Raw genomic sequence first — 17,127 nt, 5'->3', positions numbered from 1 at the left:
GCCATACAGATGCACTTATGCACTCAAAATAGCAAACGTAAGTAAAGAAGTTCACACATTCAGACACAGCATTGCTGTTTATATCTGGATTCCCGCCTGACAGACTTGCAGACACACAAATGGCAATTCAAACACATCACTCTTACATTCAGGCACTACATGGAGGCTAATCCCGAGAATCTTATCTGCCTATTTTCAGCAGCAATGCTTCTGTCAGATAGAGTAATAGACTTCAAAAGATTGAAAAATGATGACCACCGGCACGAGCCGAGCCGCGAGATACAAGAGGCAGGCTGATGAGCGGCATCTCAAACACATAGCATTTATAACTGTTGATTGGAAACAGCAGAACAGATAGGAGGCTACGCTACGGCAGCACTTTACTAAACCCACTGTCGGATGAGTGTGAAAAAAATCACATGGTGGAGCCATACAAGCCAGACACTAAATGAAGTATAATTTTCCTAGTTAATCTTCACCATATACTTTTCAATATCTCAACACAAATGTATGGATGTCAGCAATTAAAAGGGAACTGGTTGTAAAAATGCCACTAAGGACATTTGGGTATCTTTGCATGACAACAATATTAATGAATTTAGATACTCTTTGAGAAGCAGTCTAGAATTGTTAGAGAACTGGTGCGGTGTTGGTTCCGAACACGCTGATTGCTTGGCCCCTGTAATTGCTTTTTGGAGATTTATTGCAAACTGCGTCTGGAAAAATCCAATACATGATTGTGTTGGTGGTGTTTTTCCTACATGTTAATACTTTTAAAATACTGAAATGGACACAAACTACAGCTTAACAGCTACGATCAAGTAGAAGTGCCAGTGTAGGATTTACCTGCCGATAAACAAACAAAAGCTTGAGCACTCGTGAAAAAAATAAAAAGAGAAATTGGAGATTTAAACCGTATTTGCCTTCCGTTGTCTCTCAACACGAGAGACTGTTGTGCATTACTGAGACATGGCTGAACGGGGATAAACCGGACTCTTTGGTTCCAAACTTAACAATTCCCCGTGGTGCAAGCCGTCAGAGACAAACAGATTACCCAGAAGAAAGGTGGAGGACTTGCTGTCTTTATTAATAACAGATGCTGTAACCCTGGCCATGTGACTGTAAAGGACCGCATATGTACCCCTGACATAGAGCTGTTGCCTGTGAGTTTCCATACGGGGACAGCTTTGATGTAACATAAACCTTTACATTGATTGGAAGAAAAACCACAATCCGTGATTTGAAGCTACGTTGCTATCGTCGCAGTTCTAGCCGTTGCTCGTTCTCCAGGCAATTTTTTCTTAGCGGAAGAAAGAAAAGCATATAAGTTTAACTCTATTCTATACTGATGTAGCAAATATGGACAGGGAATCCAACTCAATATTTCATTTGCACACATAGCACAGTAACTAGCAGGGCTTATATGTGAGCTAGGGTGACCAGATGTCCCGCTTTGCGTGGGACTGCACAGCATTTTCACGACTTTTGGTGCGTCCCGCAAATTGAGACGATGTCCCGCATATTTCATTTTGATTGGCTAAAACGCTTTTCTAAAATCAGCTTTATCCAATGGCTGTTGAGAAAGCAGGGAAGGCTATCATCACGGGGGTCTGTTTGCTGTCAATCAAACTGTAACACACGGGTGCTGGTCAAGTGTTAACCAATGAGAGTAACTCACTCACACACCCCCCCCCGGGGCCCCGCCAAACGACAACAACGAAAGTCAGCCAATAGCGCAGGCGACACAGCAGGTTATGGAAAATGGAGGAAACTGAAAGTACAGGTAAGAAGAAAAGAAGATGCACATACAACAAAGACTGGGAAGACACTTACCCTTGGGTGAAGCCAGTGCAGATTTTTTTGCAATCTTTGCAAGAGTAATTTTTCAATTTCACATGGGGGTGAATACGACGTCAAAAGACACAGAGAATGCGATTCTCACAAGAAACGTGTCGCTCAAAAAGAGACATCCCACTCTATGGAGACATTCCTACTCCAAAAAATGATGGCCACTCAGACAAGGTAACAGCAGCAGAAATAACCAGTGTTTACCATACAGTGCAACACTCCCAATCATACCGGTCAAATGACTGTGGTAACAAGCTCGCGGACCATTTTTCCAGACTCTGAGATAGTAAAGAAAATGTCATGTGGTCGTACAAAAGCAGCGTCTATAATAACAGATGTGCTTGCCCCTGCCTCTGTGGAGAGTTGTTTGACAGAGTTAAAGACACCAGTGGTTCTAGGTTACAAAATAGCCCACACACTGTGGGGGGGCCACCTGATGTTGCTGTGATGGACAAAACTGAAAGCTATTTTATGTATTATTATGTTTTTGTTCCCTCCTGGCCAGTTTTGATTCGTATTTATGGTTTTATTGTATCTATACATTTATGTTGTACCTACTTTTATTAGACCCTCCAGAAAAACGCAGGCAAAAATCCTTGATTATGCGATTAAACATGCAGGGTTTTTATGTGATTTTATGCGGTGAAATTGCGAAAAATAAAAAAATATTGAGCCGTCTTATTTATTCTCTCTCACACACATCCTGCCACTAACGTTAAACCCCTTTCCTATTCAATTAAACACATTCAATGTTTATTTATTGTAAAAGAAATGGCACACTGGCACACACACACACACACACACACACACACACACACACACACACACACACACACACACACACACACACACACACACACACACACACACACACACACACACACACACACACACACACACACACACACACACACACACACACACACACACACACACACACACACACACACACACACACACACACACACACACACACACACACACACACACACACACAGAGAAGTCAAATTTAATACCTTTTAAGACTTTTTTTAAGACCCTTTCCATACATTTTAAGACCTCATCGCCACTTCAAGTTCTAACATTGGCGACACACTTTACCTCACATTTACTATATGCAGTATTGATTGTAAGATAGCACAACTAAACCGTTTATGATAACTCCTTATCATAATTCAGATAGAACAAAGCACAAGAGAATGAATTTTGTGACCAACCCAATGCAAGGTTTATTAGAAAAATAAACCAGTATTTGACCAATAAACAAAACAAATGACAAAATGTTGTACTATGAAATATACATTAAACTTTGGTCAGCTTCAGCGGGGTAATGCCATGTAGGAGTTCACAAATACCCATCATGGCATGTGCCTCAATTCATTTGCTTTGCTGTCCCACTCTTTTTCGGTTTGTTCCAGCTCAATGCATTTCTCTTTGTGCCTCCTCCTGAGGGTGTTGGACTTTGTTAGCAGTTGAGCCATTAAAGATCCAGCTTTTCCCTCAGCCTGCTCAGCAAGTTGATCAGCATCTTTCTGAAGGACGCCGCACACTTCTTTTAGGATCTTCCTTTTCTTTTTGAGCTGTTCTAGCTCATCTTCAACTGCTCTTCTCTTGAGGCTCTGTGTGGCACTCTGTCTCTTCTTCTGTTGTTGATCCAGGTAAATCCTGTTCCTTGATCTTGCGAAGGCTGCAGAAGCCAGGAGCTCCTTAGTGAGTGGCACCTTTAGAACGCCCCCACAGACACTAACCTGGTCGCAGATCAACCTTTGTGCCTCCAGGGATTCTTCAAGGAGGTTGACAGTTTCAACCTCCTTGTTGACAGAGAACCCCCTTTCAACCGTGGCTTGACCATGGGACAGAAGTAGAAGGCTCTGGCAGAATCTCCGCAGCTCAGGGTATGTGTTGAGAGCTTCGTGCAGGAAAACATCGAGCCTCTGCTCAAATGGCTGGAAGGAGAGGAAGCCTTCACCTCTAGCCTCAACAGACAGAAATCTTTGAAATTGCTGGACGATCACATCACCTACAACATTGACAGAGAAAATGAAAGAAGTAATTATTCATATGTCATTATATTTCATTCCACAGTCATCTGCTTCATCATTTGTTTGAGAGATACATAGCTTGCAGCATCTGTACACATAAAAAGCACAGTGTATTGTAGATTTCCTAAAACAAATTTAAACAAGAATGCGTAATAATTAAATCCACACAAGCTTCTATTGTCCCTAAACAATACTTGTTCCTACCAGCTGAAACTCCTCCTGCCAACTGCTTGTCCTCCAGGAATCTTTGGACTACACTCTTCATCTTTCTGATGCACTACTCTGGACCCCTGCTCATGTTTGTGGGATCCAAACATGCAATGTGCCTGACGACTGGAAATTTGAGGGGGCTTTTCTCCTGCACTTTCTTGACCATTGCAGCCAGGCCCTTCATGCACTCTTTCCTGAACGTGAGCACAGAAAGCTCACCTACTCTGCCTCCTGGTTTGCTCTGAAGTGCCTGACAAATAATACATAGACTGTAAATTGTGCAGAAAGGATGATTTACAAAATAAAGTTTATATCAACCTCTCATTGAAATGACAAAATGAGTTTCAATATACATTTATTTGAAACTACACAATATGTAATGCGAGTTAATTTGATTTTTTAACAAATGTCCCTTCATTAGCATAATAAAATGGTGAAAAGGTCAATTTATCATATTAAACTGGCTGGATCAGTGCACAGGTAGAGCAAAGACATAGTAGGCCCATAACTGTATAGATCTATACATATACAGTACGTCTCTGAAAATGTATCAAAATTACCTTGATGACAGATTCAGCACCAAGGCCTATGTCAGCATTCATCGGGGACACCCAGTTCTTCTCATCAGCTGCATCGACTTTGGTGACATTCAGGGGGGTGATGTCCTCTAGGAGTTCCCTCTTCACAAACCGTCTCAGTAGACTCTACCATATTATAAAGAAATAACAAGAAATCAATGACAGAACCATTAGTGTGGATTAATCAAATTCAGTTTAATTACTGTTATTATTAACTTCAGTAACTCAGCCAAGTCGTTAGCTAAGAAGGGCATCACTGGCTCATCAGTTTGAAATTTTAACAGGAAGGGGCTGAAGGTCCTGGATATCGCAAAGAAGAACTGCAGCTTGGCTATGATGAGTGGATCCCCTTGTGCTGCCGCAATGGTGTCATAAGAGGCTGTGGCAGGGTTTGGGATCTTCTTGTTTTTGACACCATCCACGTACTTCTGTAGCATCGGCCAAATTTCAACCGCTCTCTCTGCCACACGGACATTTTCAACCTATCTGTGGCCGCAGAATGGTAGTGGGAAGCAGGAGGACCCTGTCAGACTGGTGAAGTCCTCTCTCCTCGCAGGAACGTTGTGGAAGAGGTAGTGCATTGCTCTCAGGAGCCTCTCAAGCTGCCACATCTTAAAACCGGCCTTTACTGCGTTGTGGAGAGTGTGAAGGCCACAGCTTCCAACAAGGACAAGCTGAGCACCTCCATAGTGCTCTGCGTGCTCTTTCTGTAGAAGATTCACCAATTTGAAGTTGACGTTGGGTCCATCCATGCTGACAGACATAAGCTGCCTCATCTTCAGTTGTGCACCACATTCCTGTGAATTAACAGTAATAAATTAATGACAACAATCCTTGAAAGTGTATTCTTGAAATACAGGGTCATTCAGATGCACGGTAAGGTGCAACTATAGGTTTGTCACTCATAACATTTAAATTAGTCATTTATTTGGTGTTCAAATGTCATGAAGCAAGATTGCAATATTAACTTACATTTTATAATTGAAACACATTACTGGTGGTATCTCCGTTCTCTCCTCCCACTGTGAATCGCGAGAAAGTTTCAGGGCGACAGAGACACAGAGCGTTCCCGTAACCATAGTAACTCACTCTCACCAGAGGGAGAGACGCTGTGCTGCTGCTGACCAGAGCCGTATAATATAATCTATCTATTCTATCTATACGGCTCTGCTCCTGACTGAGATTACTCTGAGCAGCATGCTAAATTACCATATAATAGATCTTTATGTATATTTTTCGCATTTCCCCCGGTAATAACTTTTGTTGTAAAAATGTGTCACTAGTCGCATCTTAAATAATACTCGCCAATTGCCTAAGAGCGTCTGAAAAGATGCCAAATCTACCAAAAATAGCCATGTGTGCAACAAAAGATTCAGTCATTTACAAAGCACATAATTCATATTCATAATATATGTTTTGAAAATAAAAAAAGACCTGGGATTGAAGAAAAAAGACCCGTGGCTCAGGCAGGCCCTAAACATGAAATGCAAGTAGACTAGAGATACACTTACTTTAATGTGATGCAGCAAGTCCTCGGCTCTTCCGTGTCCCAAAAATTGCGACCCAAGATACCTGGCCCGTACACAGCCATCATCCCAATAACGAATGTGGACGTCCATCTGTTTTTTCTTGGTGGCTTGATTAAGGCTCTCGTCAAACATCAGCACAAACGGCCCAGCCTTGTTGATGCTATTAACGAGCTGTTCTTTAAAGTAAGGGGCCAAGCCGAATCGGACTATGTACCCTGTTTTGTCTTTTCCACAGGCAAACTTTTTGGCTATTTCCGAATCTGGGAACATAGCTTGGAAAAGATCGGAAATCCCTACATTGGAATTGATGGATTGGTGTTTAATTACGGTGTTGAGGCACCACAGAACCTCTGCCTGCAGCGTTGGAGTGGCGCCCAGCATCACTCGGAGGTCAGCAGTAGCGCTAGATGAAGTGGCGGAGGCTGTAGTAGCTTCGGGGATAGTGGGTGGGGGCGGTGATGTTGCGCAGAAATGCGCGATCGAGACCTGCTGTCTGCGTCCCACAGCGGCTTTGTGGCTAGCACTTAGCATGTGGGACCGGACAGCTTTGATCCCCATCGAGGCAACACTAATCGCCTTCCGACACATGCAGCAGTAGGCCTCACGGTTATTCCCAGAGACGGGCCTCAGCCATGGTTCGAACTCCATATCCTCCAACCATTTGGATGAAAACTTGCATTTCCCCATGTTGTAACCGGCGTAAACTGACCTTCGCGCGCTATCAAGCAGTAGTCATCAGTGAGCGTGCAATGTCCTGTTCAGATGACGTAAAATCCAACGGGATGAAAAAAAAAAAATAACTACACAGAAACACCTACGCAATGACTAAATTCAGGCAAACTTTAGAATATAATTTATATACTTATTGCAAACAAGCTACAAAATGTAATACCTTGGAGAATGCAATTTAATACTTTTTAAAAGCCTTATTTTTCGCTAAATTGATTTAATAACACACACACACACACACACACACACACACACACACACACACACACACACACACACACACACACACACACACACACACACACACACACACACACACACACACACACACACACACACACACACACACACACACACACACACACACACACACACACACACACACACACACACACACACACACACACAATTCTGTTTGAATTTACTCGTTCGTTATCTGACCAGCTTCAATCTTGTAGGCTACTCACTTCGTTTCTTGTAGCCCTAAAAAGGGTTTTGGAGGTTGATGCCTCGGTGAACGTGAGTTCACAGCAGCAGAAACCATTTTCGAATGTTTGAATGAATCAAAGTGGGTCACCGTCGATTTTTTCTAAGACGTATGCTCCAACACACAGTTGCACGGGGTGCAGAATAGTTTCCCCCCACTTTCGTGAAAGACATCGGGGTACTGCTTTGCCCGGTCTTTAGCAGAAATGTTCGTCGTGTGATATCCACACGTTCACTCTACGGTGTTGTTTACCTTCTGTGATGCGCGAGCTGATGACATCACGTCATCATCATCACTACTTCACGTCAAGACGAGTTAACTTTTTTTTTTATCAACCTTGTGTGGAAAAATGCGGAGATTATGCGGCCTTTTGATAAATATGCGGCCTTTTAAAAATCTGCGCCATTTTGCTGATTATGCGATAAATTCTCACGTTTTTCTGGAGGGTCTAGGTAATACACTAGTTGAATTAGGAAGATGCATAAACTAAACACTTGAAGTGAATAATGCCTGCTGCCTTGGTTAGCCTTAGTTTACTTTTCTTTTTTAAGATAGTAAATTGTTACTGCATTTTCACTTCACTTTCTGTCATTGTTTATTGGATGCTGTTGAATAAACCAAATGAAACAGAATAGAAATAGACATTTTTTTTCCGGGGTGCTATTGAGAGGGTGTCCCACATTGTCCCACACAAACATACTCCTTGTCCCACATTTGGTTTGTTGGGACCTGGTCACCCTAATGAACACAGAAGCACACTCTGAGGAGGTTGCTCCTCTAATCCTGCCGCTGTTATCTGCTATTTTCAGCAGATAACAAAGCTGCTGTCGGAACGACTAATGGACTTCAAAAGAGTGAAGAATGATGACCACCCGCACCAATGGGCCTGCCAGATACAACGGAGGCTATTACAGCCGTATTTTCAAATAGGGAGATTATTTTGTGTGCAGTCTGCTGGTGGAAATATGAACATATGCTCCTGTGTTAACCACACAGCTGTATCGTCTTGTATCGAGGAAAAGGGCAAACTGGATAACGCTGTTTCACCGCTGTACGCGCAGATACTGTCAAAGGTGTCCTGATTTAATGCGCTGAATGGCGCTGACTGAGCGGAGCCTGTCAGGTCTTATTTACTGCTGGAAATGAGCAGAGATGTGCCGAGTCGCTGAATTTTGATGACGAAAATGAGTTGGATTTGACAAAGCAATTTCTGTACTGCCTTGGCAAAGGAAAAGATCCAGTGCAGCAGTGATTTCAGGTAGTATTTCCATTAGCATACTGGTAAGTTCATCATTTGGTATTGACTATAGTCTATAGAAGTAGAGGAACTAAGGTCCCTAAAAGTTAAAGTAACCCTAGCAGAGGTAGAACAAAGCCCAACCATGTTTTTTCATTACTTTATTTTGTGTAGTTCTTTAAATGGATGGTTGCATCAAAAATATTTTACTGCAAAACTATTATTTTTGGTCGATGTTTGGACCTTCCCATAACCAGAAACAGTGAAAATGTATTATTTTCTAAAAGCAGGAGCCACAGGAAGGATACTGGTCTGTCTGTGGACGCTTGAAGTTCTCCGGTAGGTGAGCTTCGTACAGCAGCTTTGCCCTTCTGTTGCTCATGTCCACCATACTCTGCAAGGAGAGAAGTACAAGGTTAGAACAGTCCTAATATGCTATCATGTGATGAATGAGACATCTGATTGGCAACAGACAGTTCCGTTTAAAAATAATGCATTTGTGAATCCAACGATGGGAGTCTAGATAAGATCCCACACACAAACGCAGCGAGGTTCATGCAGAAAAAGCAGTTTGTAAATGCACATTCAACAATAAGTGGATTTTTATTTGTTTAAAACAAGATATTTACGTATTGATCATATTTATATAAAGATATATAAAAAATTGTGAAATGTACTTTTATATAGGTCGATTTTTACATTTATATACAATGATTAATATTTGTGTGTGCACTGAAAACATTTTTTGTGGCGAGAGACATGTCTATATTTAAATCCAGGATTAAATGTGTGAATCCTTCTGTGTGCATTGATCTATTTCTGGACTGATCCAACCCAATAGAGCAGGAGAGTTAAAATGATATATGTGTTGTTAATACTAGCAGGGCAAGAGGTAAAATCCCTTTGAGAACATTTCAAACACAGTACGTTTTTTCATTCATATCATCTGCATTCGACTCAATTTCCCGCCAACTCCTTTCCATGCATGCTCACACACAGGGTCAGGGACACACTGGCTGCATGTGTGGAGGATAAATTAAGAGGAGGGTGATAAATGGGGCGATGATAGGAGAAGTGGAGGAGACCGAGTCGGAATAATCAGCCATCCAGAATGAATTAGTCATTGAAAACAGCGATTAACATTCAGAGTGAGAGCCTTTCCACTCTCAGTCAGCTGATGGATAGGAACCACACACACACACACACACACACACACACACACACACACACACACACACACACACACACACACACACACACACACACACACACACACACACACACACACACACACACACACACACACACACACACACACACACACACACACACACACACACACACACACACACACACACACACACACACACAGCAGTGCTTCTAAATGATTGTGTAATTAAATCAATGAGACATGCTAGTTACCCACAAAAAACGCCTTTGCAGAGCAATTACAGTAATCTATATTCCTTAAGCATGGCCGTGTGTTCCCATGTGTGTTGTTAAGCAAGCATGATGAGCATTAGTACTCCGGTACATGATTTTTATGCGAGTATTCATTCAACCTATTGTCCTTATTGTCATGTTCACATAATTATGTATTACATCTTGCGTTAGGGGTTTCACCAACTAATCGACTAGTCGACTACCTTTCCCACAAGTCGGCGCTGTAGGCCCTAGTCGACTAGTCGTGGAAAGAAATGGAGGTAAACGAGGGCAGTACTTCAACGAAGATGTAACCAACTCCACAGTGAAGTGTCAGTTGTGTACAGCTGTACTGAAGTACAATACAAATGCATCTGCTATGCGCAACCATCTGAAGATGAAACACCCGCTGCCGACAGCTAGCACTAGCAGTAATGCTAGCACCAGTGAGCAACGGACCGGCGTCAGCACTGAACAGAGGCAAACGAACAGCAAGAAAACACGGGTCAACAGTGATGCGGATGATGAGCTACGGGATTACTGCCAGTGGACACCGCATATCCCCACAATGGATAATCCACTGGAGTGGTGGGCAGAAAACGTGCACCGCTTCCCCCGCTTTCGAGGAGCTACGTGGCTATTCCAGCCACAAGCACCCCGAGTGAGAGGGTTTTTCCCTGGCAGGCAACACTGTCACCCGAAAGCGGTCAAGCCTCCTTCCCTCACATGTCGATGCGTTGGTATTCAAACCAAAAATATGGAAAGGTGGACGTTATCGTGGAGGACAGCGAATAAAGTGTTGCGCAATGCACTGTTGCGCACTGGATTTACGTGGCATTTATGTAAACAAGAGTTTTTTGCTGTCGATTTTGGTGAGTCCAGTGTTTGTTATTTACTCAGCCATGTAACACAAATTAAAATGTAGTGTTTAATGTTACTGTATGAGTTCCAATAGAAAATACAGTTGTAAACCTCTCTTTGTGTGTCTCTATTATGACGTAACGACTAGTCGACTACTATTTTGAAAAACTAGTCGACTAGTAAATATTGGTAGTTGTGAAACCCCTATCTTGCGTCCACCAAAATCTATTCAGTTCATCTTTGGGTCAAAACTTTTTTTGCGAAATGTAAAAGACATTTTCTCCACGAGTTGCCGAGATGTTGTGTTTGCATTTACACAACCATTGCCATGCTTTGGGTAATACAAAGATAAGGCGTAAATCTGCACCATAAAAGGTCATGCTGCATTGACCACAAGCAGCTCATGTCTTATTTTAAACATGGATAGAAAAAAAACATCTAAATAGGATTATAATTAGGGCAATCTTCACATCATAACATAATATATAATATAATACACTGTCATCAGTAGTTGACTATGAAGGTAAGAAGAAAGGGAACGTTTTCTGACATAAAAAGGGTCAATTTGGTTTTAAGAGTTATACATGTAAAAGGGAATCAATGCATTTTAGTGAGCTGTGTCTTCGGAATTTGCACCGAAAATTCAGTGAAACTTAAAAGTTCAATTGCCAACACACCATTCATATATTTTTTTAACCGGGAATGAGGCAGAAAATGGTGTTGAGAACAAACAAAATAACTTTTTTATTTTAATCACAGAGATGCCAAATCTACATTATCACATGCCCTCTGTGTTTGAGAAATTAAGGATAAGGTTGATTCACATAAGGAAGGATCAAATACAACATCCACGATTATTACCAGTACTGTTTTCATCTTGAGTGTCTATGAATTTACGTAAGCATTTAAAAAGTTAAACATGTTTTCCCAGCTCTATAGGTAGTATACAGTGGGGCAAAAAAGTATTTAGTCAGCCACCAATTGTGCAAGTTCTCCCACTTAAAAAGATGGGAGAACAGTCCCGATACAAAACTGTATCGGGACTGTAGTGAAGCTGAACATTGAAGCTGAACATTTCTATAAAACAGTGATAAGCCCGAGTTCAACTAAGATCTGAAATGAAGGTGGGAAAGGACTGATGGACATGACGTATCAGATGGTATGGTTATGCATATTAGGAGATGAAATTAATTATATTATGCAAAGGGAATTACTGCAGTTGTGGTGAATTGTGTATTTGATTGTTTTCTTTTAGGCCAATATCCACTGGCCTATGAGTGATCTACTTTTTATTTAAAATTATTTACTTATCAACTGTGATTATGAGTTTATTGTGATTATTATAGCCCATTAGGAGATGAAATTAATTATATTATACAAAGGGAATTGCTGCAGGTTTGATGAATTGTGTTTTTGATTGTTCTCTTAGACCAATATCCATTGGTCTATGAGTGATCTACTTTTTATTTAAAATGATTTACTTCATCAACTGTGATTATGAGTTTATTGTGATTATTATAGCCCATTAGGAGTTGAAATTAATTATATTATACAAAGGGAATTGCTGCAGGTTTGATGAATTGTGTTTTTGATTGTTCTCTTAGACCAATATCCTCTGGTCTATGAGTTATCTACTATTTTATTTTAAATTAGTTATTTCATCAACTGCGATTATGAGTTTATTGCTATTATTGGGCTATATAAGGTGTTTGTTTTTTTGTTTAAAGATGTTGAATAGAGACCAATTCTTACTGGTCTCTGGGGTTGTTCATTCCTCCTAAAATGTCATTTTGATTTATTCATTTTTTTGATTTATTGATTCATAAATAAGATCGTGTGTAATAGACATTACCATGAATGTATCTAACACATTGACAACGATCTAAAATGTTTGGGAGCTACATGCTGCTCGTATAGGTGATTGAGTGAGTGAGTATGCACAGGGATAGTAATCCTTTATGTGCAGTTAGGTGGTGGGTTGTATGTGTGGTTTTAGTTGTGTTACATGTGTGTTTTGGTTCAGCTCTCAATTTAAAAAGTAGTGAAAGAGAAACACATTTTAAATTGCCATCTTAATGTCAAATAAGTTACCAAAGAAAGGGTTTAAATTGGCTCATATCAATATTTGTAGTTTAAGGAATAAAGTTACTGAGATAGAGGAAATACTATCATCGGGTATTCATTGTTTAGCTATATCAGAAACTCACTTAGATGACACATTTAATGACGCAGCAGTTGACATTCAGGGATATAGTATATTTAGAAAAGACAGGAATGCACATGGAGGTGGGGTGGCAGTGTATATTCAAAAGCAAATACCAGCTAAAGTGAGATACGATTTAATGTCTCCTGATATTGAAGTACTTTGGTTGCAAATTCATTTACCACACTTAAGACCTTTGTTGGTGGGATGCTGTTACAGACCTCCAAATGCTAACCTTGCTTATTTAGAAACAGTATGTCAAATGTTAGATAAAGTTTGTGATCTTGATAGAGAGATTTATTTTACAGGTGATTTAAACATAGACTGGAATATGTCGCACTGTGCCCTACAAAATAAGTTGCTGACAATTACTAACACATGTAACTTAGTACAAATGGTGACTAAACCTACTAGGATAATCAGAAAGAAAGATGGATCAAATAGTGCAACTTGTATTGATCATATATTTACTAATTTCAGCCATTTATGTTCACAAGCAATTTCAATCCCGGTAGGGTGCACTGATCATAATCTAATCATCATTGTGAGAAAGACAAAGGTGCCAAAACCAGGACCAAAAGTAATAGTTAGAAGATCAATGAAATATTTTTGTGAAGAGTCATTTATAAAGGATGTTCAAAAGATATGTTGGAAACAAGTTCTTGAGAAACTAAACCCAGATGATGCTCTTGATGGCTTTAATTTCTTATTCAAGCAAGTGATTGATAAACATGCACCACTTAGAAAGCAGACTGTAAGGAACCTTAGAACGCCCTGGTTAGATGATGAGCTAAGAGAACTAATGAAACAAAGAGATGATGCAAAACTTGTAGCTATCTCATCAAGTTATGAGTCAGACGGGCACATTTATAGAAAATTGAGGAATTATGTTACAGCATTAAATAAAAAGAAAAAACGAGTGTATTATGGAAATAAAATTAAAGCTATTAATGATGATAAGAAGAAGATGTGGGATTTAGTCAATGGCATGATGGGCCGTAAGCCCAAATCCACCTCAACATATCTTGAAGTGGAAGGGAAATTTTTGACTAAACCGGTACAAATTGCTAATTATTTAAATGATTATTTTCTTGATAAAGTGGATACTTTGAGGAGAGATATGAAGCAACCTATTAACAGGAACTCCACTTTTCTAATAAATGATTTAATCATGGAAAATAAGAATTGTAAATTTAAAATAGAGAAAGTGTCAATTGCAGATGTTGAATGTCTACTAGGTAAATGTAATGATAAACCACCGGGTGTTGATAATCTAGATGGTAAATTTCTTAGATATGTTGCTAATTTGGTTGCGGAGCCTATATGCCATATCATCAATGTAAGTATTGAAAAGTGTATTTGCCCACAGGCATGGAAAATAGCAAAAATTATTCCACTTGCAAAAAATCCAGCTGGATCATTTTCTGGAACAAATAGTTGCCCGATAAGTTTATTACCAGCGTTAGGAAAGATAATGGAGAGAATAATGTTTAATCAAATACAGAAATACTTTGAAGGTAACAATCTTAATACTGCTTATCAACATGCCTACAGACCGGGCCATTCCACATGCACTGCTTTAACACAAATGACCGATGACTGGAAGGTGGAGGTAGATAATAGGAAGTTAGTGGGAACGGTACTACTTGATTTTAGTTCTGCCTTTGATGTCATCGATCATCCATTGTTGTTGAACAAGCTAGAGCAATATGGTTTTCATCTGAATGCACTGAGGTGGATAGAAAGTTATTTGACCAATCGATGTCAAACTGTTTTTTTCAATGGAAGTCTGTCAACTATTAAGAAAGTCAGTTGTGGAGTTCCTCAGGGGAGTTGTTTGGGACCACTTTTATTTTCTATTTTCACAAATGATCTACCATTGGTCTTACAGGAATCCAAAATTGTTATGTATGCAGATGACTCGACAATATATGGAGCAGGTTCATCTACAAGGGAGCTGAGTCACTGTATAAATAAGGATCTACAAATGATTTCAGAGTGGGTAATAAATAATAAGTTGGTACTTAATGCAGGAAAAACTAAATCTTTAATAATTGGGTCAAATCATCAGTTAAAATGTGAACCTAAATTGCAGTTACATTTAAACCATATTGACATTAAACAAGTCAAGGAAACTAAGTTGTGAGGGATAACTCTAGATCAAACACTGTCTTGGTCTAAACAAATTGATAATGTTGTGTGTAAAATGGGAAGGGGTGTGTCACTCGTTAAAAGAATTGTAAAACATTTGCCAATAGATGTCAGGAGACAAGTCTTGGATGCTTTGGTGCTATCACAGCTTGATTACTGTTTTGTTGTTTGGTCTAGTGCTTCAGAAAACGATTTAAATAAACTACAAGTAGCACAGAATAAGGCAGCACGATGTGTTCTGCAGTGCTCCTACAGAACCAGAGTGACTGAAATGCTGGAGACACTGAAATGGATGAGTGTTAGACAGAGTTCCATTTATTCTCTGTTAAATTTTGTAAAGAATATTACAGTGACACACTTACCACATATATTGTCACAAAAGTTCATAGCACAGTACTCTACACATAACTATCAAACCAGACATGCAATAGAAAAAAGGTTCATTTTACCCAAATCAAGATCAAATATCAGACAGAAAACAGTACTATACAGAGCAATGGTCAGCTGGAACTCGTTACCGGTCCATATCATTCAAGACAACTCAAACATACATTTCAAACATTTGCTAAAACAATATGAGAACTACAAATTAAATTTGAACTGTACTTGTGGGTCAATTAGTAATTAGTAATTAGTATTATCATGTAAATTATATTGTTGGTAAAATTTTGTTTAGGTTTTGACTTGATGATGGCTAAAATGTGATGACTATTTTTTTCTGTTTTGTTTTTGCTTTCACTTCCTTACCATGCACTTTTCATGAAATGATGAGTTGTTCCGTTCTGGTTTGTATAATGTATGTTTTGTGTGGGTGAGGACCCCAGGAAGAATAGCCAATGCTCATGCTAGTGCTAATGGGGATCCTAATAAAAACTAAACTAAACTAAAGAGGCCTGTCATTTTCATCCTAGGTATAGCTCAACTATGAGTAACAAAATGAGAAGAAAAAAATCCAGAAAATCACATTGTCTGATTTTTAAAGAATTTATTTGCAAATTATGGTGGAAAATAAGTATTTGGTCAATAATAAAAGTTCATCTCAATACTTTGTTATATACCTTTGTTGGCAATGACAGAGGTCAAACGTTTTCTCTAAGTCTTCACAAGGTTTTCACACACTGTTGCTGGTATTTTGGCCCATTCCTCAATAGAGTGACGCGTCCTTAAACCCGGAAGTAAACTTCTTCCGGTTCCTTCGTCTAAAACGCAATGCAATTTCTCCATAGGATTTTGGAAAATAGCTCGAAATAAGGTCTGTGGTTGACACATATTTAAGAGATGGATCACGTTTTGATCAGCCGGATAATATCCACATGTCAACCCTACTTTTATAATTTTTGAATAATAAATCTAGTCGGCAGAAGCAAAATGTTAACGTTATGCTATAAACGAACTACAAGCCAGTACAGCAGCAGGGTCGCACGACTTCAACGTCACGCCAACTTAAGATCGTTTCAACTGACTTGCACTGAAACTGCACTTTGAAAACTTTAAATATATTAACATTTTTAACTGTATACCCCGGTTATCTAGGCCCGTTTTGTTTAATGTATACCACGTTTATCTAGGCCCTTTTTGTTTTATGTATACATGTCACACTGTGGGAAACGATATTTCGATATTTCTGGATGTATAACACATGTAGAATTTTTGACAATAAAGCTGAATTTGACTTTCGCGTGCGTGCTTGCATATTTTAACAAAGCTTTTCATTTTAGCCACACTGAATTTAACTAGAAGTCATGGCTGTGTCAATTAACAGTCTGATATCGTTTTACAAAGATGACAAGAAGAGTGTAGATAGAGGAGAGAACCACTACAAGTCAGGAC

At 39.6% G+C, this 17,127-nt stretch overlaps 2 protein-coding genes across 8 annotated transcripts in view; both read right to left on the bottom strand.

Annotated features, from left to right (window-relative positions):
- LOC307045374 (stromal membrane-associated protein 1-like) overlaps nucleotides 1-17,127 on the bottom strand; it is a 204,905-nt gene that overhangs the window by 139,221 nt on the left and 48,557 nt on the right. For all 4 annotated transcript variants that reach the window (XM_079691000.1, XM_079690999.1, XM_079691001.1 and 1 more), the window contains exon 3: nucleotides 8,969-9,054. In XM_079691000.1, coding sequence (XP_079547126.1) covers nucleotides 8,969-9,054 — 86 coding nt within the window. The remainder of the gene's footprint in view (nucleotides 1-8,968; nucleotides 9,055-17,127) is intronic.
- LOC307045378 (uncharacterized protein) overlaps nucleotides 2,848-17,127 on the bottom strand; it is a 103,094-nt gene continuing 88,814 nt past the window's right edge. Inside the window, exons 1-4 of one of the 4 annotated variants that reach the window (XM_079691007.1) lie at nucleotides 6,190-8,961; nucleotides 4,904-5,475; nucleotides 4,661-4,804; nucleotides 3,925-4,350 (exon numbers count right to left, since the gene is read on the bottom strand). In XM_079691007.1, the coding sequence (XP_079547133.1) occupies nucleotides 5,161-5,475; nucleotides 6,190-6,894 (1,020 nt within the window). In that variant the 5' untranslated portion in view covers nucleotides 6,895-8,961 and the 3' untranslated portion in view covers nucleotides 3,925-4,350; nucleotides 4,661-4,804; nucleotides 4,904-5,160. Of the gene's footprint in view, nucleotides 3,869-3,922; nucleotides 4,351-4,660; nucleotides 5,476-6,189; nucleotides 8,962-17,127 lie in introns of those variants that run through there. The other 3 variants (XM_079691009.1, XM_079691008.1, XM_079691006.1) reach the window with 3 other exon arrangements.

This window comes from Notothenia rossii, assembly GCF_949606895.1.
Source record: "Notothenia rossii genome assembly, chromosome: 6".
In the NCBI taxonomy this organism is placed as follows: Eukaryota; Metazoa; Chordata; class Actinopteri; order Perciformes; family Nototheniidae; genus Notothenia; species Notothenia rossii.
Note: the sequence above shows the minus strand (reverse complement) of the source record. Positions and strands in the feature narration are given on the sequence as shown.